The 21,988-nt window shown below is 46.1% G+C and overlaps 1 protein-coding gene across 2 annotated transcripts in view; it reads left to right on the top strand.

Annotated features, from left to right (window-relative positions):
* The window catches only part of nrp2a (neuropilin 2a), a 60,308-nt gene that overhangs the window by 11,191 nt on the left and 27,129 nt on the right, over positions 1-21,988 (top strand). For both annotated transcript variants that reach the window (XM_030748839.1, XM_030748841.1), the window contains exons 3-7: positions 8,658-8,839; positions 15,697-15,927; positions 17,374-17,529; positions 18,108-18,277; positions 19,275-19,430. In XM_030748839.1, coding sequence (XP_030604699.1) covers positions 8,658-8,839; positions 15,697-15,927; positions 17,374-17,529; positions 18,108-18,277; positions 19,275-19,430 — 895 coding nt within the window. The remainder of the gene's footprint in view (positions 1-8,657; positions 8,840-15,696; positions 15,928-17,373; positions 17,530-18,107; positions 18,278-19,274; positions 19,431-21,988) is intronic.

The raw sequence follows: 21,988 nt of genomic DNA, 5'->3' as shown, positions 1-21,988 counted from the left end.
CCAATTTTGGTAGAATGATGAGCCCATTTGGTCTGTTTATCAGTGCAGTTTCTCCTCTCCTTTGCTGCAGCCCTCCCTCCTCCTCTCTGTAAATTGAAGAATTAATAATCGCAGACTGGTTGTTATTTTTTTTTTTGTTTGTTTTTTTGCGTTGTTCGCCGACAAAGCGCTTTGTCTGGCCAGGAGAAAAAAAGTTCCTTTCATGAGTACATGAATGGCTGCTTTGGTGGAAAAGGTTTTGCAGCGACTGTCGGTTCTCTTCACATGGTTGTGCCACGCGGCATTGAGCTCGAAATGTTATTTTGATGTGTCCGCTTTGTGTCTCCGGGTTTCTGTCAGAGGGAAAATGTTGCGTAATTAGCTTGTTTTCTTTTCACAAATATGTTTCTCTGCTTTAACACCAGCATCATGGCGTCAGCGCCGTAGCACGCCGGACTTCCTGCTGCAGTGGGAGAGAGAGAGAGTGAGGGATGGAGGGAGAGAGGGAGGGATGGAGGGAGAGAGGGAGGGATGGAGGGAGAGAGTGAGGATGGAGGGAGAGAGGGAGGGATGGAGGGAGAGAGTGAGGGATGGAGGGAGAGAGGGAGGGATGGCTCAGCTGTTGATAAGCAGTGTGTCAGGCAGTTTCTCACAGCCCGAGGCGTGCAGGGCAGGAGGAGGCTGAGGGAGGAGGAAGAGAAACTTGAAGTGCCCCTTCCTTTCTCCTCGCTACAGACAATTTTATTGGGATGGGGGGGGATTTTTTTTTTTTTCTTTTTTACACTCGCCTGAAGGGACCGAGGCCTCGGCGTGCCCTCTAACACACACTCCCACTCAGCCTCCCTTCATCCTGTGTGTATGAGTATGTGAGCGCGGGTGGGCGTTTACGAGTGAGTAACTGTTCAAGCACGTTTGCAAGTTTGTACGACTAGCCCTCTCTCCGTCCCACCTCTGCTGAGCCCCATCTGAAAACCCCATTAGAGAAATAGGGAACAGTGCCAACTTTTATTTATGCATAACCTTTAACACTAATGTGTTTGCCCTTCTGTGTTTCATGGAAGAAGTGTTTCCCTTTGAGGCAGAGAAAGCAGCAAAAATATTCCTTCTCTCGCCGTCCTATGTTATGCTTCTTTACCCGGATTGATCCGAGCCCTATAGCGCTGTTACGGGTTGCTTCCTTTTCTTGCCTGTATGATTAGGCATGGCAGTGTGAGAGAGTGAGCAGAGAGTAGATTTTTGCATGTTTTCACGGTCCTCTGTGAGGCTGGGGGGGCAGAGGGCTCGCAGAGGAGGAGGGCTCAGCATCTCGGTCGGGGCTGAAAATCTGCGTGACAGGTAGGATTACAGAAATGGCAGCAGAGAAAACCAGAGCGCTGTTACCTGAAAGACGCAGAGCTGTGTTGTCTAGACTGCTGATCATGGAAACACACAGGAAAAAAGAAAAAAAAATGCAATTTCACATGAAAGACTGAACATATGTTTTCGGATATGCTTAAAAAGAACACGTACACTCTTAAGCATGCAACCTGTCGGTGTAAAAGTGCTCATCAGCCATCACCCCCCCCCCCCTCGGGCACTTTAGGCCTTTATAAAACTGAGGAAAAGTGCTTGGTCAGCTCAGGCGAGGCTTCCGAACTCTAATATCCCTTGCCAGCTGGTGATTTTCCCTCAGTGGGTTCAAACAGTCAGTACTCGTACGATGCAACGAAGCCAAACAGCAGCTCTACTGCAGCAATCAAATCGGCGAGCCTTATGCAGGCGCTCGATGTCTGAGGTGGCACTTTAATTCAGGATTTCATTTCAGGGGGAGTCCGGCCATGTGCCAAATAGCTCTTACCTCCAGGCTGCCAGCCGATTGATGCGAACTAAATGTAATAAAGGCTAGATGAAATATCAGGCCCATATCTCTAATGCAATCTGCCATCACCAAGCCCCAGGATGCTACCTAGTGATATACCAGTAGCTGAGGAAGGGCAGAGAGAGAGAGAGAGAAAGAGAAGATTGAGGTGGAGATGATTCTCCTTCCCTCCCTTTATTTTTCTGTTTCTCTCCAGCTCTCTTTCTCTTCGTCTTCCTCGTCTGCTTTTTTTTTTTTTTTTTTGTTTTCCAGCCCGTCTCTCCCTTTGTTCTCTCTTTCTCCCTCTCCTCCCGCCCGAGGAGGTGTTTTATTTTTACACACTTGAATTAAACATTGAAACGGGTGGGCACACACGCGCACATACACGCACATGAAAACAGTCATTCAGGAAGATCATTTCTTCCACTTTTGTGGGTTTTATTTTCTCACTTTTATTTGGTTATTTGTTATTGAATGCAGTCTGCCTGAGGTGGGAAGATTTTATTATATAACTTTATAACTCACAGAGCTAGACACCCCCCACCCCGCCCCCCGGCTTGTGACATGTCTGGCCACAGTGAGAAGTGTCACCAACACATAGCAGTTCTGTATTTTTGTGCATGATATCAGCTTTTAACTAGAGCTCAAGGGAAGGGTGGGGATCAATGTCTGTATTCCGCTTGTAATGGGAAATCTATAAATGATCAGCAGTAGCTAGAGGGAAGGAAAATAAAGAAGGCATGAGGAGGATGATGGTTGAGGATGAAAGGAAGGACAGACGAGCTCCCAGAGGTCACGGCTAAAGGGAGTTGTTCAGGATTGGGTCTGTCAATATCTGGCACTTGGCCTGCGTTTGGGACCAGATCATGGTCATCAGCGTCCAGCAGTTATCATAGCAGTCGGGATATAATGATGATATAATGGCTAACTGCTACGATTATCCGTAAAACCCAGCATGCAATGAGGGCAGCCTGGTGCAGCTGCAGCACTGTTGTCTCTGCGCTCATCTGTCAGAAATGCAATCAAAGTTGATGAGCTGCACCGCAGCGCGAGAAAAGCTTGATCGAAAAATATACTTTGATAGAGGTGGATTGAAATGCATCCAGAGGAGGCAGCAGGGTCACGGCCTCGGTGCAGACAGGGTTTATAGTTTGATGTTTCAGATCGATGCTGCACTAGAAGGTCTGGGGCTGAGCCTAGACAGTCTGTGGTCAGTGGTTTGGCCCAAGTCATCTGTAAGTATGGACCTGTGATGGACAGCAAAGGGAGGGCGGCGAGGCACGAGAAGACGAGGAAGAGAAGTGCTGTTTGTTTTTGGGGCTAGATTGAAGATGGCAGGCCCTGTGGATCTGCTGGGATTTTGCTTGCAGCATCTAGTTAATATTTCAGAGGCACTTATGGCTTATTAGAGTCCCCTTTGAGGGTGGGAGGAGTGGGTGGTAGTGTGTGTTTAGATATGTGAATATCTGGGTGTGTGTCTACTGTTCACCCTGCTCCTCGCTTTAATTTCAGCCTCTGCTTCTGTAAATCAGGAAGAGGCAGACGGAAGAAGCGACAGACAACGCCTTTTGTTTACTGGATCGGGATCCTGAGGGTTTCTGTGCTCCAAGAGTGGAAAACGGGTGGAAAAACACAAGCAGCGGGAAGGGAAAAATCTTTTCAGCCGAAGGCCCCGAGTGTCTGAGGGAACAGCCAAGTTTGATTTTCAGATATTCAAGAACAGCTGTTGCTCTTTTATAGGCATAAACAAAATAAATCAGACGGCCGTGACGCACCCGTGGCAAATTATGTGTTAATCTTTTACGTAATACTGTAGTGCCTAATGAATGCTTTGTGCTGCATTCATATTGCATATTAAACTAAATGAAACAATACCCCAAGCTTGCTCTTTTGCAGACAGGTTGTTAGATTGGACAAAAGATACAGGAGGAAGGCACCAACGTGGTGTTGTAAATGTATATGACTGATCCCTAGAGTGGAATGACCAAACTGACTGCACTTTATTGCATAGTGGCCACTGGCAGGGCCAGTAAGGCCACAAAGGCATAAAAGACCTATAAATATATAAACATACAGTGCACTGCAAAAACGTCCTCGTCTAACAAAGACTTGCGATCTCATATCTACCCACAGCGTCTTCCAAGAGCAAATTGTTTTAGAATATTTGCCTAAATGAACACAATTGATTGATTTTAGCAATGAGAAGTTCCAAGATTTCACAATAACAACTGCTAAATGACGGGTGGGGATAGCGGATAGGGCGGACAGCTCATTGCGAGGCTGGCCCCCTCCGTGCATGAGAAAGAAACAAGCAGTGAAAGAACTGAGAAGCTGGAATTAGAGCCATCAATACTGGCTTACCGGGTATATATATCAGTGTATGCTGTTGTATATTTGTTTTTATGTAAACCTCTTTACAAAGCATAATGCAGAAAAAGATGGCTTGGAGTAATTCAGATAAGGTGTCATCATATAGCGTAATCTTCCAGAGCAGCTCCAACTCCATTGTTTACAATTCTCTCACCACCCAATTTGGCATCAGCCAAAAGAAATCCGGTATAGCCCGCGCTGTACTTGGAATGGCTGTTTATTCCAAGTTATGTGTTTAGTGATTTCTCACTTTTCTGTAGCCTAATCTCACAGTTTCTGCTGTGCATCCACGTAGAGTTTTGCATTGTTTTGCAGTGTGTGTGTGTGTGTGTGTGTGTGTGTGTGTGCACAGTGCCCTTGGGCCTATGTTTGTCTGTACCGAGGCGCTGCTATGTGCAGGAAATGTCCCTGGTCCCGAGCAAACAGCAAAAGGTGTGAAAGGCAATTAGTTGTTTTGGCGCATGGGCGGCGTGATATATGAGAGCAGAGGAAGAGAAGACATGTCTGGACTGGTGCAGAATTACTGGCCCTTAAGGGTTTTTAGTTTCCTTAACCCTTCTCCCTCTGTTCTGGCTATCCTCTATAGGGGAAATGAGGGAGGGTGAAGCTGCTGCCCTGTAATGGCTCTCTAAACACAGGGCTGGTTGTGCAGACCCAGACAGACTCCCAGACAGACAGAAAGTTGGGGATGTGGATGGTGTCAGACAGAAAGGCGGAGTTTGAATCAAAACAATTCCTAAAGGAATCTGGATCTGGATAGGGGCCTGTCTGCTTGCATGTGTGTATGTGTGCGAGTGCTGCATGGTGCTACTGTGCATCTTCATGGGCGCAGATGTGCGAGCGCGCATGTGCAAGTGATTTATGTGTGTGTCTGCACAGTGTCCTGGAATGCAATCAAGTGTGTGTTTGGGAGAGACAGACAGTGGGCTCTCACACGTCAGGTCCTCATGCAAGTATTCATCAGAGCCTGGGGAGAGGCTGAGCGAACAGGTCAATAATCACATCTGAGGAACACTCACTCACTGACGCTAATCCACGACAGGAGAGAGGGAGAGGGGAGAGAAGGATAGAGACCCACTCCAAAATCAATTAAAACCTAATTAGGCTCTCAGCTCTTTCGCAGGCCTTTTATCCTTGGTGTTGGTGATATGGCACTGAGTGTATATGCGCACGCATGCGTTTGTCTATATCGGGCGTGCGTGCGCGCACGTCTGCCTCTGTGTGTTTGTTGGCACATGTTTTGAGTGTGTGTTTTCCCTAAAGCATGTGTCAGTTACAGCCCTAAGCAGGCCTGCTTAGGGATGACCGTGGCTCTCGCAGACTCACAGTTGGAGCCTGCCGCTAAAGCCTCTACGATCGCCTCTGTAATGCAGGATTACAACCAAGACATGTATAAGAGTATTGGACAACAGCTTCTTTACTTACTAGCATGAGAGCTCTTCAGGCCTTCTTTTGTGCAGATTGGCTCCAGCCCCAATCATCACAAGCTTAAACTGGAGGAGCGTGCAGGGAGACTGAAACATCTCTTCTCGACTGTGTCACAATGCACCTATTAAACTTTGAGATACACATTTAGGATTTACTAAATTAAGAATTATAATAATAATAATGATTGATCAGAGAGAGGCAGAGAGAATTAAACCCTGGAGCAGTAGCAGTATCATGACTTGTAGCCTAAGCATGGATCAGGCTTCTGAAACTGTGTATCTTGCAGTCCCCGTAATCCAGCTACGTCACTCCTTTCCTGATCCCTCATATATCAAACTTCTTACCTTCAACTTGGCTTTAAAATATTCTCTAAAACCACAACCTGAAAATCTTCCCGAGGCCGAATCAAACCCAAGATTCCTCTATTTCCCGAAGTGCATTTTCTTTTTTTGGTTTAATTAACTCGCCTCATCCTGTACCATTTTTTTTCTCATTGCTCAGATGTTTTCATCTGGTGATATTGCAAGCTCATTGCAGCATTTTCACACTCTGAGCCTCACCTGTACATGTACCACTCTGACCTAGATTAATTTGGTTGGGATTATCCCACCATCAGCAGTCTTAGCTTGAATGCTCTGTATAGGAATCAATACACTGCAGGAATGCGATAGCCAAAAAAGAGGCTTAGTGACTCTATTTAATCCAGGTTTTATTCCAAGCAGGCAGCACAAAAGCAGTCTTAGTGCTGAGATTCCACAAAGAAACACCGCCTGGAGCTGATTGGTTTGTCTCAGCTTTTCTGAACGCATTTCATTGTAGAGAAGTGGCAGCAGAAAAAGGTGTTTACCTGTTTAGGACCTTGGCAAGGAGCTGAGTTTAAGTGTAGCTCCAAAACCCGGAGACATCTGTGATGATTTTTCTAACATCAAACAACCCGTCACGCTAATTAGTGAGACAACAGCACCCATGTCTTTTTTTTTTTTTGACAGCTTTGTTGCATGAACTAATTGAAGCGAGCGCGTTCGCATGTCTGTATGTTTGAAGGGTGTCGCTGCAGGGCCCCTGCAGCAGTGCAGTTAGTTACGTTGGGGAGCGTGTGCATGTGTGTGTGTGTGTGTGGTAAGGAGACACTGGTAGAGAGAAACAGGATTGAATATTAACATATATCATAAAATTACAAGGAAATTATTCACAGTTGCGCAACTTTGAATGCAATAACAAAGCAAATTTTGTGGAAAATTGTAGATAGACTCTTTCAGCGGCAGCAAAACAAACACATGCTTAAGAGAACATAAGAGGTAGAAAAGTGCAGAGCCCTCTCAGAATAATAAATGTTGCTTGGATAAAATGCAGCACTGAGTTAGAAAGCAGCAAAAATGATGGCGATTTGCACACCTTCTAGTATTTTCACAGCCCAAAATTAGTACCTTTTAAAACCCGGTAATTCACTGCTCCAAAACATTGACTAGCCCCATCTTTATCATATCAACAGCACTATGGTGTAATTTAATGGTGGCAGTGCAAGGCAGGACTGTGTTTTTACAGTACACTGTGTAGTACTGGCTAGTCTTTAAAGCATCTAAAGAAACCAGATTGCTTTAATTTTTCATATAAATGTCTTTAAATGCAACAAAGAGCGTAAAAATTCATTTAAACATACTGACAGTCATAGTTTAACTTAAAGGCAAACAAATCATTGTGCACTTCATGGCTCATGCTGGGCTTCACTGGGCAACACTTAATCTTTTTCTTTTACTCTGTATTTCGCATGGATGCATAGGCCCATATTTTATCTGGTAGCACTGTCATCTCTTGCAAACTGCTGTACAAGTAGACTCAAAATATATCTGAGTGTTTTTGTCAGTGTGGAAAACTCATCTAGTGCTCTAAAAAAAGGAAAAATGAAATATCAAATACCAGACTTTAGCCCGCCTGCAGTTGTGGTGCACCTGCAAGCCGCTTTGCAACCCATCTTCTTGTTTCACGCTGCTTTCGTTGTAATCAGCACGGTGGGGCTTGCCACTGCTCTCCCAGCACAGAGCCATGCCACCACATACATTACTGCATTACTGAGCTGTGTGTATCTGTGACTCTGCGATGCTGCTTGTGTCTAATAATGTCACAGGACTGACACTCTGGGTTAATTTTGGATCAGCTGGTTGGGCTTCCTCTTTGTGTGTCTTTCGCACACACATTCATAAACTTACGCACACATATACATAGTAGCCTGCCAGTTAAGAATTAGCTTTTAGCGTTCAGGGTCAGCTGGCTAGTCAAAGGTCAAAATTAGCCGAGAGCTCAAGCCTGCGTGAGCTAATAAGCAAGGTGCCTTCACATTTATTTTGCCTGATTTTACTCTCCGCTCCCCGACCCTAATGTCATCAGCTTTCATTCCCCTGCCTTCACCTTCTTATTATCATTTCATGAGCTTCTGCCTATTTTTGCGCTGCTTATTAACAAATCCATCCATTTGCCCCAATCTTCACCCTCAGATTGCAGCCGCTTGTTCAATTATGTTCCGCTCAAATGCAGTCCTCTCTTCGTTTTCTTTCCTGTTATCCAAGATTCGGTAAATTGGCGAGTGTTAACCTCGAGCTGATGTCAGAGGCATCTGAGTTTGTTGTCTCAAGCGAAACTGGGTCATAAGAGCTAAATTTATTGAATACAGCTGAGGGGAAGCAGCACATTTGAGGTGGAGATGCTTTGGCGGGGCAGATATGTTTATTTGTGTCTTGATGTTGTGTTGTATCCCTAACCGCTGTGCTCTGTGTATTCTGTCCTGAGGCTGAACTCTGATGGTAAATAGATCCACACCTGTCTGGTTTTTATTAGCTGAGCTGGTTGCATAACCCCATAACTATCTATGTTTATCTCCCCTCTACCTTTCTCCTTTTATCTCTTTACCCTTCTTAATCCCTTCCTGATGCATTAACCTCTAAGTAAGCTGCTAAGATCTTTTTTTTTTTTTTTTTGAGGAATGCTTTTGAGAAAACATTTTAACATAACAGGAAATAATCTTAGTTATTCCTCTTCTTTTCTTCAGATATGACTTCATAGAGATCCGTGATGGGACTTCAGACACGGCCGATGTTTTGGGGCGGCACTGCAGCAACATCGCCCCAGCTCCGATTATCTCATCTGGGCCATCCCTCCAAATCAAATTTGTCTCTGACTACGCCCATCAAGGGGCGGGCTTCTCTCTGCGCTACGAGATATTCAAAACAGGTGAGGAATCATTAACGGCAGTACGGAACGAGAAAGAGCAATCACGTTCTTAAAGTTACGTTTGTTTAAGGCTAATCAGCACTGGGGTTTGATCAATAATGGCACATAATCCATCATGGATACATGAAGAGTTTGTTTTTTCTTTTTTTCTTTTTTTTTTTTGTTTTTCTGATGACTTTTTTTGGGCAGTTCAAGTAATGTTTTATAATAGATGACAAAAACAACAAAAAAAAAGCCCCACAACATCATAATGTGTGTAGCTATCTCTTACATTCTGTTATAATTCAGTTCAATTTTATTTATATAGCTCCAAATCACAACAAACAGTCACCTCAAGGTGATTTATATTGCAAGATAAAAACCCTACAATAATTACAGAGAAAACCCAACAGTCAAACCAAGGAGAAACTCCCTTTTAACAGGAAGAAACCTCCGGAAGAACCAGGCTCAGGGAGGGGCAGTCATCTTCTGCGACCAGTTGGGGACAGTCATAGTTGAACATGTTTCATCAAATATAAACCTGTCCTGCACAAAACTACTTAGATTACTGATTTTGTCATTGTGCAACTTCTTTGCCTTCTTGTCAGTAGCCCAAAAGCCGCAATCACTCATCCCCTCACTTTCCCGGCAGTTTACTTCAGCAGAGGTGGCCGGGCTTGCAGACAAAACTTATAGAGAGAGAAAATAAATATGTTCAAGTTGCCTCAAAGCATGTGAGGAATGCTGCCTTATATGAAGCTGAATCCTCTTCCTCTGGGGAAGCGAGGAAGCCTGGGCGTGGAAAGGGTTGTTGTGGGAAGATGGAGAACGGAGAGGGCTCCGAGGCGTCTTGGAGTTTGACTTAAGGTCAAAGGTTTATGAGTAGAGGCAGAGGCGAGGAGATTGATGTGGACAAGTGTGTGCCGAAATGGAATTTTCTCAAAGTCGTCAAAGTGCACGAGGTGAAGTGCGCTTTGCGGGCAAGGTTGGAGTGTATTTGTTTTAGTGGTGTGTTTGTGTGTGGTAGTGGGAGGAGGAAAGGTGAATTGGTCAGGTGGCCTTGGGGGAGCAAGAGTTATGTTCAAGTGAGTTAGCAGCATAGTGTCTCCGCAGTATTTGCAGCATTTTTAGGTAGCTCCTGTTTTGGCTCTGAAAACGCGTCTCCATTTAAAAACACAACAGTGAAAGAGTGGCGGGGATGGAAATATTCAGGAATCGTGAAAGAGCATTCATTAAGTTATCACCTCCTACCTTTGAAAAATGTCTCTGGTTTTGTGTCAAATGAGTGTGACCCGCATTTGATGTTACCGAGGCCACCGGCTCAGACCCTGACAATGTAATAGCGTAGATTGCATCTGTCTCTCACACAGATGGATCGAAGGCTGGTGGATGGGGGGATGCAGTTGCCATGCCTTTAACAAGATCCTGGTATAAATACAGGGGGTATAAGAGACGGTGTCACTGTGCGAGCACATGTAGGTGTCTGCTGGCTGCATGTGTGGGTGGTTCCACTCAGCTTGTTGTGCGAGATTCTGTCTGTCTCTATGTATGTATGAATGTGGAGGCGGGAAGAAAGATGCGTATGTTTGTGTGTGTGTGTGTGTGTGTATGTGTGTGTGTGAGAGAGAGAGAAAGAGAGCGAGGTAGAGAGAGACAAACTCGGAGGGAAAATGGTTGGGGTTAAGAGAGACAAACTGACAAAGAAGGAGTGAGTCAGAGAGTGAAAATGAATTCAGGATGCGTGATTGAGGCCATGTGTTAATTACGGCATTTCCAGTGCCTGCACGCTCTCTCATCATAGCTGTTTGTCTTACCGTGGCAGGCCCGGGCCACTAAACAACTTAAAACTTCTGACGGGTACACCGAGATCCTGGCTGAGATGTGTTTATTTAGCAGACTAGAAGTAAACCATTACTTTTTCCCTCATTAAAGGATTTTAGGTGTAGCTTTGTGTACTTTCATTTTGGGAATATTAATTTTACATCTGTATCTTTTAATGTAACTGTATAAAAGTCAGTTTGCGTGTACAGTGTCGGGGGTTGTGTTTATGGGTCTGTATATGTTTTTAAAGGGTGCGTCCTGACAGATAGGAATCTAAGCAAACAGCTGGAAAACGGTGTGTATGTGTGTGTGTGTGAGAGAGAGAGAGATCCTGGCCTGCTTTCTCTACTGTGGACTAATGATACTGTGGCTTGTTTTTGTTTTGTTCATTCAACCTTCTTACATAAGCAGTGACTGTAAGTACTCCAGGGGGTTTTGAATTGGACAAGCAATCTGTTTATGCCAGTGTGTGTGTGTGTGGGGGGGGGGGGGGGGGGGGGGTGGTTGGGGTACAGTACAATGAGAGCTAATCACTTGCAGCACGAAGGATCACAAGTCGACCTTTGACTCTACATCTATCCTAAATGGCCCTCCACCCTTCAGTTCACCTCCTAGGGAGAGCCAGGGCGAGCCCTTTCCACAAAACAACATCCTTCCATCCATCCCCCCATTCCACTACAGACACACACACACACCCACACACACGTACACATACAGTACACGTACGCCTTAATCCTGCTGTACAGTGAAAGTGCACACCTCCCCTCCTCCCCTTTATTGTTGTGGCCTACTTTGGTCCTACTCATGCGTGCTTAACCCTTTATACAGCCCTGACTACCACCCCACATAACATCACGTGCTGCTGACACTGTTACCACGGCTACAAGGGGAAGACTTATGAAGGAAGCCCCCTTTCCCCTGCTCCCCAAAGCCCACCACTAGCACAGTGGGGGCAGAAAACAGTTGCAGCCAATCCCGATTTAAGATGGGGCAGGGAGCACCTTGGGGCATTGGGTCTCCTCCGTGACCGCTGTTGACCGCTTCTGTGGCATCTTGGGGCGGTGGTGGGGGGGTGGGGGGGGGGGGGGGGCAGCCTAAAGCAGGACCCCCCGCCCAAGTGCCAGACATAACACTGGCCTTGCGTGTCTTTCTGATGCTATCATGTTGATTGGACGCGTCACTGATGGCTGTTACGACTGATTGCAAAATGTTTATTCCTGAAAACCCACAAGCCCATCCCAGTGCCGAAATCACACTCACGTAATTAACCAGCAAAGGTGAATTAAAGTCATGAATAAATAAACTGAGCGTAAAGAGTGTTTAAGACTGATCAGTGATGAAGAAAACGTGTCCCGGAATGAAATAACGAGGCATTATCAGCAACTGCATGAACAGCTTTGATCACAAACAGCAGGAGGCTTTTTTTGGCATCTGCATTTTTTATTTTTTGTGCCGAAGATGGGGAAAAAAACTCGATAATGCTAATTCATTTCACATCGCATAACGGAGGCATCAGCAGTAAATGTGACTTGGAGGAAGCCTTCCTCTCTAAATAAAGCCGCTTCATGCACAGTGTCTCACCGGGTCTATAAAAGTGTCAAACCACAGCATGCCAAGAATGCTTTTTTCTTTTCTTAGGTCTTCTTGTTGTTCAGTGTTGTTGTTGTTGTTGCGGGTTTCCCACCCTAACCCTCCTGTGTAGCGTGCCCCTTCCGCTACACATTCACACACACACACACACACACACACACACACACACACACACACACACACACACACACACACACACACACACACACCCCTTCCTCGGATGCCTCGGGAGAGATTTTCTTCAATGAAACCGTGAACTGAACTCAAGCGGGGGTTACATGAGAGATCTGCTTGCGACTGTATACGAGGAGCAGGATGTATGTCAGACAGAGACAGGCAGGTAGAGAGCGGAGGGTGAGGCGGTTTTGATGTGCGGCAGACGCAGAGGTGAGCCCTCAGCTAGGGTTGTGTGTCGACGCCAGGCGAGACAGAGAGTTGAAAGAGTGAATGAGCACAGACCCGGCGCGCCGCTGCTAAGAAGGGAGGGGAATGAGGGAGGGAAGGAGAGGGAAAAGGGGAGTGGGAGGAGGAGAGAAAGGGGATGCCCTGACACAACATGTGGAGCTGCTACTACATCAGGCGCTCATGTGCAAGAGTCGAGTGGTTTCTACCCAGCAACTCACCCTCTATCACCCCCCCGCCCTAACCTCATCACGCTGACACACACACTCACACTATGACCTCCCACTCCTTGCCAGAAGCCAGCTCTTGCCAAATGGCAGCTCATGGAGCGATGCAAGCACCAACCAGGCGTGTGTGTGTGTGTGTGTGTGTGTGTGTGTGTTTTTAAGCCATGGGGCCGAGGGGTGACAGAGGGAGGTAGTGAGCGGGGGACTTGTTTTTGGCATGTTCATACACTGTGCGCTAATGAGCAGTGACGAAAAGAGAAGGTACTCATGCATACGCGAACACCCAAACGCGCCTGCACAGAGCATTGGCACGTGACGGCGTGCGAGGCGACCACTTCTTGCGCACCGAGTGTAAAAGACGCGGTCTGAACACGGAGCGGTGTGTTTGGAGGCGATGGAGTCAAGCTGTGCTCAGATTGAAGATTTCAGCAGTAGGACTCCAGACCGCTGCACTGTGACCCAATAAGAAACAAGGCCAGTGTGTTACTGGGTTTCACACACACATACACAGTACTGTCACACACGCCTTCATGCACACACACACACACACACACAGACACACAGAGGAGACACATACAGGGAAAACCAGCAGCAAGAAATGAACATGCGAGCAGCACACGTGCAAAGGCGCACATTCACATGTGTTGCGCGCAGTTCATTGGCTGTGTCATTATAATCACACTACAAACACATGCAGAAATAATGCTGCTTTACTCCTACACGGTAACTGTACGCAAACATATACACAGAGAGCTGAGGTCAGTAGTTGAGGGGATAGGGAGACATTGCCTGTAAATTGCCATCATATTTCAACACGCCCACTTCTGTGTGTGTGTGTGTGTGTGTGTGTGTGTGTGTGTGTGTGTGTGTGGGCAGCCAAGCAAATGATCCACGGGTGTTTTGATGTTGCAGCGTGCGTGGGAGTCGACACAAGGGGTTGAATGCAGCGTTTAACGCGTGGGGGGAAGATTCATACATTTTTGTCAACATCTTCATCATGACATAAACACATTTGTGCTAAATAAAGAAATAGGGAGATATATATTCATGATTGCATTCACCTATATGTGTAAGGAAATGTGAGGCATTGGTGGGAAAATAGAGAAAAAAAATTGAGGTGCAAAGCAAACTGGAGAATGGGGGAAACAGAGAGAGACAGGGTGTAGAGGGTGTAAGTCTTCTGAGTTTTTCTCCCTCTGTCTCTGTGCTGATTAGGGTCAGTTCTCTGCCATTAACCAAGTGTAGACACGGGGAGGGCCAGAGCACCACAGTCGACCCCTCCAGTTTTACAGGGCTGCCTGATAATAAGGACCGGTGCCACCGAGGAATGCTGCCGAAGGAATGTTCCGCTAACATGTCTGTGCTCCTAAACGCTGCCTTTATGAATATGAATCTGGTTATCAAACGCAGCCCGGCAGCTCTCTGAGACAGTGCAGTGCTGCTCGATGCGGCGCTGCTTTCCCAGGTTTGAAATCCACCAGATGCTTCTCCCGTGAGCCTCTTCAACCTGACCTCCCAATCTGCTTTGCAGAGGAGTCAACGATGGGGAAATACTTCTAGAACAGGCTTGTTTTCTTATGCTAGTTGTGATTGCCGGGTGCATTTATCTTGGAATGGAAACTGTAATGAAATGTGTCTTAAATGAATTAACCTTGAGCAAGTTATTTCAGCAGGAGAGAAGTAGGGGAAAAAAGAAGCAATGTCTAGTTTAAGTGCACTGTAATCCTGGAGGAAGAGCAGAGATTTGGCCTACATATCTTAGCAGTGCTATCACATGGGGATATATGTCTTTCTGGTATGCATAAAAATAGAGATACATAAAGATGGACAGCTAAATGGAGCCGACTGTTTATAGCCTGCATTGTAAAGATAGAAATGTTTAAAGGGTGAGCGAACTCAGGCTCAGAAAATAACACAGTTTATGAATGAGGCTGCGTGTGTGACATTTGTGTGAAGCCCCTTCTCTATTTCGTGTGTGTGTATATTTGCTGGACTGTCAGCTCACTCCCACCTCATTGATGTGCCGGTCCATAAACACTCGGCCGTGACTCAGGCTCCCCAGTGGGCCGCGGTGCAGTGGCTGATGGGTAGATGATCTGAGCCACACAGCTGCTGCCGCTCAAGGTGAGCCGCCCAGGGCGCATAAATCTGCATAGCTAATGAGGAGCTGCCGCAAAGGGCCCACTTAGAACCATTACACAACTTTTGTGGTATGCATGAGTGTGTGAGAGAAAGTGAACGGCGCACACTCGCGTCCCCGCATTCACACAGAGCGCGAATGAGAACAAAAAAGGTGGAATTTTAAATGTATGCAGAGGAGCAGTGGTCAGTCTGCTCCCTCTTTAGCCCCACATTAAACCTGCTATATTCTGCAACCAAGGGCTCAACTAAGACACACACACACACACACGATGCTTCTCTGGAAGTAAAGATAGTTTGTGTTCACATCCTGAGCACACTGTCATTGTTTTTGAGCACAGAGGTGGTTGAATTGCGGGGGTTGCGCGCGGCTGAAAAAAAGAGCTATAAGCCTGCTTGTGTTGCGTGATGCAACATTAGAAATGCCCAGTTGAGCATTTGCTCGCTGTGTATTTTCTCCTCCATCTGTAAGCATAAGCCGTGCATGCTTGTGTGTCTCACCACCACAGCTACTGTAAATTCCAGCAGGCTGTCAGTGACGAATGAGTGCGTGAAACACCGTCTGCAAGTCAGATGAGATACCACTATGTGATCGATTGCTTGGGCTCATATCTTCTCCTAATGTGGCCCTTTTTTTTTTATTATTTATTTATTTTGTTTGCCAATTCTAAATATCCTCTTATCCTTGTGTCTGCTCAGGGTCGGAATTCTGCTTCCGCAATTTCACCAGCCCCTCCGGCATGATCGAGTCCCCGGGTTTCCCAGATAAATACCCTCACAATCTGGAATGCTCCTACATGATCATCGCCCCGCCCCACATGGACATTACCCTCACCTTCCTGACCTTCGACCTTGAGAACGACCCCCTGCTGGTTGGAGAGGGCGACTGCAAGTACGACTGGCTGGACGTGTGGGATGGCCTGCCACAAGGTGAGCGCACAGACACGAACTAATGCTGGAATATCTCAGCATAAGCAAAGACACAACGGATGGCATCCCTGCCCTTACCTTTTAACGTGCGTGGATAGACATATGCTTTGAAAATGGATGTTTCTGGCATTGCGCTCATGTCCACCCCCCACCCACACACACACACATACACACACGCACATTCCTACACCGAAATTTGCATAGCAGCCTTCAATTTCCTGTGCCGACATCACTCTCTTTGATGTAAGCGGCCTTACCGTACATTCCATTCCATTACATAGGGGGAAACATTATTTCACACTGGGAGCTGAAAAGTGCCTGGACAACCCCGAGGAGCAGTCCTTTCCCATGGTTCTCTTCCCTCTCCATAATAACACCCTTCATCACCCCGTTCCTATCCTCCCTGTCCTCCGTCCTTATCACCTAGCACTTCCTTCCTCCCCAGGGTGAAGGAGAGTGACGGCCCCCGATGAGTATCTGCTTGTATGCAAAAAGCTGAGATCAGAAAGTGGAGAGGGAACAAACATTTGAGGATGTTATCGAGAGGCTTTGATAGTGACCGCCATAGGGTAATGCCAGTCGCGCTGTAGCTGATGAAAGCCACATTAGTAGTGGTGACTGGTTCATTTCTCACCTCTTGCTTGCCGTGTTGCTTTTCTTCTCCCCCCCCCCCCCCCCCCCCCCCCCCTCTCTCTTTTGAAAATATGAAGCAGGGAACTGAGGATTTGCTCTAATTATTCCATTTTCAGTTGCTAAGAAGGGATCCAAGTGGATTTAAAATTCCAATTATAGCCTTGAATTTAGGAGCTTTGATAGCTGAAAACAATTTATACCATTCAAAGTTGAGAATTAGGAGCAAATTAAAGTGTAACCCAGTTCCAGTGAGCCGAGTCCTCGGGCATGAAAGAGGGATGGGAGACAAGGCGGAAGGGTGAAGAATTTTGTGTCTGATGGAGGAACTGTCTTGAGACTATTGTAATCCTTAATGTTTGTGTGTGTGTGAGTGCTTGTCTGCAGCTGATCCCAGTGCAGCTTGCATTAAAGCAGGGATTCCATTTCCCCCTGCTGGGTCCTGGCTGAGACACACATGGCAGATGGAGGGATGGACAGGAGAGTTAAGGGAGAGAGTGGAATGAATGGAGGAAGGGAGATGGAGGAGAGGCATGCTGTGACTCATTAGACAACACTTACTGAAGCAGCATGGCCACTGGAAACCTGTCTTTGCAGTGCTGGATTTCCTTTTTTTTTTAATCTTACAGGGCATTATCACACCCACACGTTTTTTGTTTTTGTTTGGATTTTTTCCTTGAATGTAAAGGAAAAAGCCGTAAATGCAGCCAGATGCAGCTTTTTAAAAATAACAGCATGAGTGTCTGTGTTTGTTTTTTATCTATATATTTACACTGTGCAAACATCAGTTTATTTCATTTGTGCGTGCGTCTGCAGTGGCTCCTCTGATTGGCCGATACTGCGGGACAAAGATCCCGCCTGAGATCCAGTCATCCTCCGGCCTGCTGTCCCTCTCCTTCCACACCGACATGGCCGTAGCCAAAGACGGTTTCTCGGCCCGCTACAACATGACACACAAAGAAGTCTCCGACTGTGAGTGCACGATAACTTTTAGAGCGTGTGTGTCTGTGTGCATTTGTGTGCACAAATGCTCTCTGTGTAGGTTTGCTTACCTTCTTTTATTCCCAACTCTATTTTCTCTCTTTCACCGGTTTCGTCTCTGTCATCTCTGCTGACACTCATCTTTCTTTCTTCATCTTTTTTTTTCTCTCCTCTCACCCTCTCGATCTTTTCAGCCGTGCCTGCTTTAATGCTATTTCAATCTCGAAGCGCTCCCTCACCCCTCTCGGCCTATTTTGCTCTCTCTTAAGCGAGCATGATTTCTCAGAAGCAGACTCATACTATTTTCTTTTAGAATATAAATTAACTCAACCTCAATTTACCTTCACTCACCTGTTGGGCTGCTTTCTGCCTCTCTCGCTCTCCTTTGTCTTTGTGTCTGTTTGAATTTAACTTTACGCCTCTGTTTTCAAGCTTCAGTCTTCTAGCCATCGTATTCAACTTTCCCCTTTCTTTTCCCCTCTTCTTTTTCTTTAAATATCAAGCCACATAAACAAATATATACAATATATAATACAAATATGGTGATTGTTGCTCTCCTCTCCCGTCAGCCTTTCACTGCAGCATGGCGCTCGGCATGGAGTCGGGGAAGATCAGCGACGACCAAATCACGGCTTCAACGTCGTTTTATGACAACCGCTGGTTACCGCGGCAGGCTCGCCTCAACAACGATGACAACGCTTGGACACCAGCAGAGGACAGCAACAAGGAATACATACAGGTATTATTCTCCGAGGTTTTCACATCGTCTTTCTCGCCAAAACGAGCATGGAGTTAGTCCAAGCAGGCCGCAAAGTCGAGATCGATCGATCTCAGTGGCAACCCACGGCGTCTGACAGATCGGCTGGTGCCCTTTTATGCATCCAGTTGGCAAATGTCAACTATTTAAGTTGCTTTGGCCTGCCCACACTTGTTCAGTACCCTAGGAAGAAGTCTTGCTGCTTCTCTTGTCGCCTTAGGCTTTCCACAAATGTACATGGGAGCGCGCAGAGGTCCCAGAACGGAGCCATGCCGCCAAATATAAATAACTGCACATGGAAACGACAGTCTTTTGTGGGCTGTCTCTAGGGCCTGGGTATTTAACAAACCTTTAAACGCAGTTGATTAACTCTGTTTGAAAACTGAAACAGAACAGAATAGTTGATTTAAGGCACAAAGTGAGCACAAGTGAGTTGACACTGATATCTGAATCAGCACTGATGACTGTAAAGAGCGAGACTGGAGGAAAAGCCTCGGTGGGGAAAAAGCATCTCACGTACAGTGAGGCCATACAGTGGTGTACACACACATGAAGGAAATGGAGGAACTGTGAAGCGATGATAAGGAAGTGCTTCCACACTCTCAATCTTTCCTGTCTCAAACACACACGGGTGTGTGCGCATGCATGCATACATAGAGCGCAGAGGAGAGCAGCGAGAAGCCCGTGATTGATGAAGGTGCTCCTCAGGAATGCATCCGAACACTGTGCCATTGATCTTTGCCTCCAGCCATTCCTCCCCTTTCACAACGTGCAGACACACACTCAGAAATACCACCTAGGCTTCTCCGGTAGAAGGCCACAGTCTGCTGCTGCTGCTGCTGCTGCTGTGTGAGCGACGCCGCAGCTGGTCTGGTATCTGCATCATCCCGGAGCACATTAATCCTGCAGTCTGCAGAGTCGTTCTTTTCCGCTCTATTGTTCTCTAATCATTTAACTTCTATGCATTTTTTTTTTCTAGGTGGACCTTCATTTCCTCAAGGTTTTGACTGGCATTGCCACACAGGGTGCCATATCCAAGGAAACTCAGAAGTCCTACTATGTCACAACCTTCAAACTGGAGGTCAGCACCAATGGGGAGGACTGGATGGTGTACCGCCACGGCAAGAACCACAAGGTGGGCATTCAGATTGGAACCGCTGTTCTGAAATGTTCCCAAACGACAAAGGTTTGTTGTGTTCATTTAAGAGCCATATCAATAGCATTCCCAAAGGAGTCTTTCCCCTTCTGAGACTGTTTATGAACCCGAGTCATGACCTCAGTCATGAGTTAGAGAGAAAGGGAATGGGAGGGAGAAAGAGATAGAAAGAGGAGGGGAACCTGACAAACAAGAACAATGGAGTCCTCTGTGTGCCCTTATCTGGGACTGCTATTTATCATCTTTCTCAAGCTAACACACACATATAAACACACACCTGGGGTTGTGAAAGCCTTGGAGTCAGGCCAGGTGTGGACTGAGCAAATTTGTATTTGAGAGATTCATAGCATTATTATTCTCTGAAATCGGTCCTATTTAGTGCTTCGATTGAGTCTCATTATATCTGTTAGTTTGTGTGTGGGCTGGGGGTTGTGGGTTCACACACGTGTACGCATATATAGATATAGATATATAGTGCAGGTTGTTGTCATGGTGCGACCTACAGTAAGCCTGTTTCCAGGGCATTTAAACCGTCGCTCACATCTGGTTTAAGGTCAGTGGGGATTTCAAGCAAAAAATAGAGAGTGGCAAGAGTGGGGTGGGGGGTGTGGGGGGTGGTTAACCACATTACCCACACAGACTGGGAACCCCCACCCCCCTGTGTGTGCCAGTGATTGGTTTGGGTGGGGCCAGTGGGGGGTATTTGATGTAGGGATTATTAAACAAAATGTGGATTTGACTTAAAAGTCAACATCTGTGCAATTTATTAGAACCCCTCCAGATGCCCCCAGTTGTTCACTACACTCTCACGATCCAGAGCACCCCCCCCCCCCCCCCTACCCCCCATTTAAATAACCTCTGGCTGATCTTTCTGTCTGGAGATCCGTGCATGTGAGCGCATATGTATATGATGTGTGCCTGTCTGTAGAGTGTAATCAGATTCCGATAATCCGTCTGAGCAAAAAAAAAAAATGGTTCGGACACTTTGAGACACGGATTCAGACGGATGCTTCAGCGCGCATTTGGGAGAGATATTGCTGGCGTTGCACTGCTGCGAAAATTGTGTTATGTTAGCTTTTAGAAAACAGCAAAGCCAGTCGGAAGATGAAAGATCTATAAAAGATAGAAAATTTGTAAAGTCTGGTTTCTAAAGAAAATCTATTGCAGGGAGAAAAAAAACCAACAAACAAAAGTCTGTGTGTTCTTCCAAACCAGGACAAGGCCAGGGAATAATGCCCGCTCCTTTTACTAATTGGATGTTGCTTAATCTACATAAAATGCAAAATTAATTACGCATACCATCTGTTTCTGATGATAAAGAAATACGACAGCTACAGCATTTACTGCATGCATGATAGGGCTCTAAAATCAGACTCTAAAAGGATTTATTGTGCGCTCTCACTCTCATATGTATAATAAAGAGGCATCTTAGATTGCATTACATAAAACCTTCTCTTTGTGTATTTGCCGACCACAGAGAACAGTTTAGGGCCATTTGTAGCCACGATTTTTACCTTGGACTTCTGGCTCCTCGTCCACCAGGTTCTCTTCTGGTCTCCAAAGGCCGGGGTTGAATCTTTCCGTGACTGCTAATCCACCACTCATGTTTTACAAACTCCCGGTTAGCCTTTCCTAAGCCCCCCCCAAAGAGCCCTTAAGTGGTTGAAGCTCAATTCTCGTCAGGGGTCCTGTAATGACAGGGATTTGGTTCTTCTAATTGTCATTTAACAGTGAGCTTGAAGCTGGTGTGGCTTTGGACAGGAGCGTGGAGATGTGTCAGTAGTGTGTGTGTGTGTGTGTGTGTGTGTAAGTTTGAGCCACGAGTGTGCCTGTGCATCACGTATGAATCATCCATGAATAAAAGGACTGGCTTGGCAGTTCTTACCTCAGTGTGTTTGTTATCGGGAGACAGCTGTTGCCACGATGTGTTGTTGCCACGATGTGTTGTTTCCCGATGCGCTAACAAAGGCTGAAGGATTGAACGATAATAAAGAGAATGAAACGCAGAAGAAGAAGAAGAAGAAGAAGGAAGGTGCTGTGAGAAATTGTTTGGGGAGGAGTAGGGAGAGTTACTGCACATTAGTTATCTCTATCACACCGCTGTGCGTGCGCGTTTGTGTGACTTTCTTTATTCTTTTTTTTTTTTAGCAAATTTTCTGCATGCCATCGCGCTTTCAGTTTGACACCCGTGTGACTTGTTAATTCTAAGTCACATTTCTCACATATGCACCTCATTACTTGATGAGATGGGAAGACACTTCAGAATTGCATATCTCACACACTTACACTTAGATTTTTTTCCTTTTAAATAGACACACATACTTGTGTGCCCAAACTAATTAACATTTAAAACACACGCTGTCACCTGTCTGCGAAGAAAATCCCAAGTGCTAAGCAAGCTCTGTGCTACTGAAAGGCATTGTGAGTCTGTGCTAAATCAGTCGCACACATAGTAACATGGGAGAGAGAGAGAAAAAAAACAACAGCCTTCAGCATCCTGCACCTCCATCACACTGTCGCACTCAGGCGCAAACACT

This window comes from Archocentrus centrarchus, chromosome 2, assembly GCF_007364275.1.
Source record: "Archocentrus centrarchus isolate MPI-CPG fArcCen1 chromosome 2, fArcCen1, whole genome shotgun sequence".
In the NCBI taxonomy this organism is placed as follows: Eukaryota; Metazoa; Chordata; class Actinopteri; order Cichliformes; family Cichlidae; genus Archocentrus; species Archocentrus centrarchus.
The sequence above is the reverse complement of the archived record's forward strand: the minus strand, read 5'-3'. Positions and strand labels throughout refer to the sequence as shown.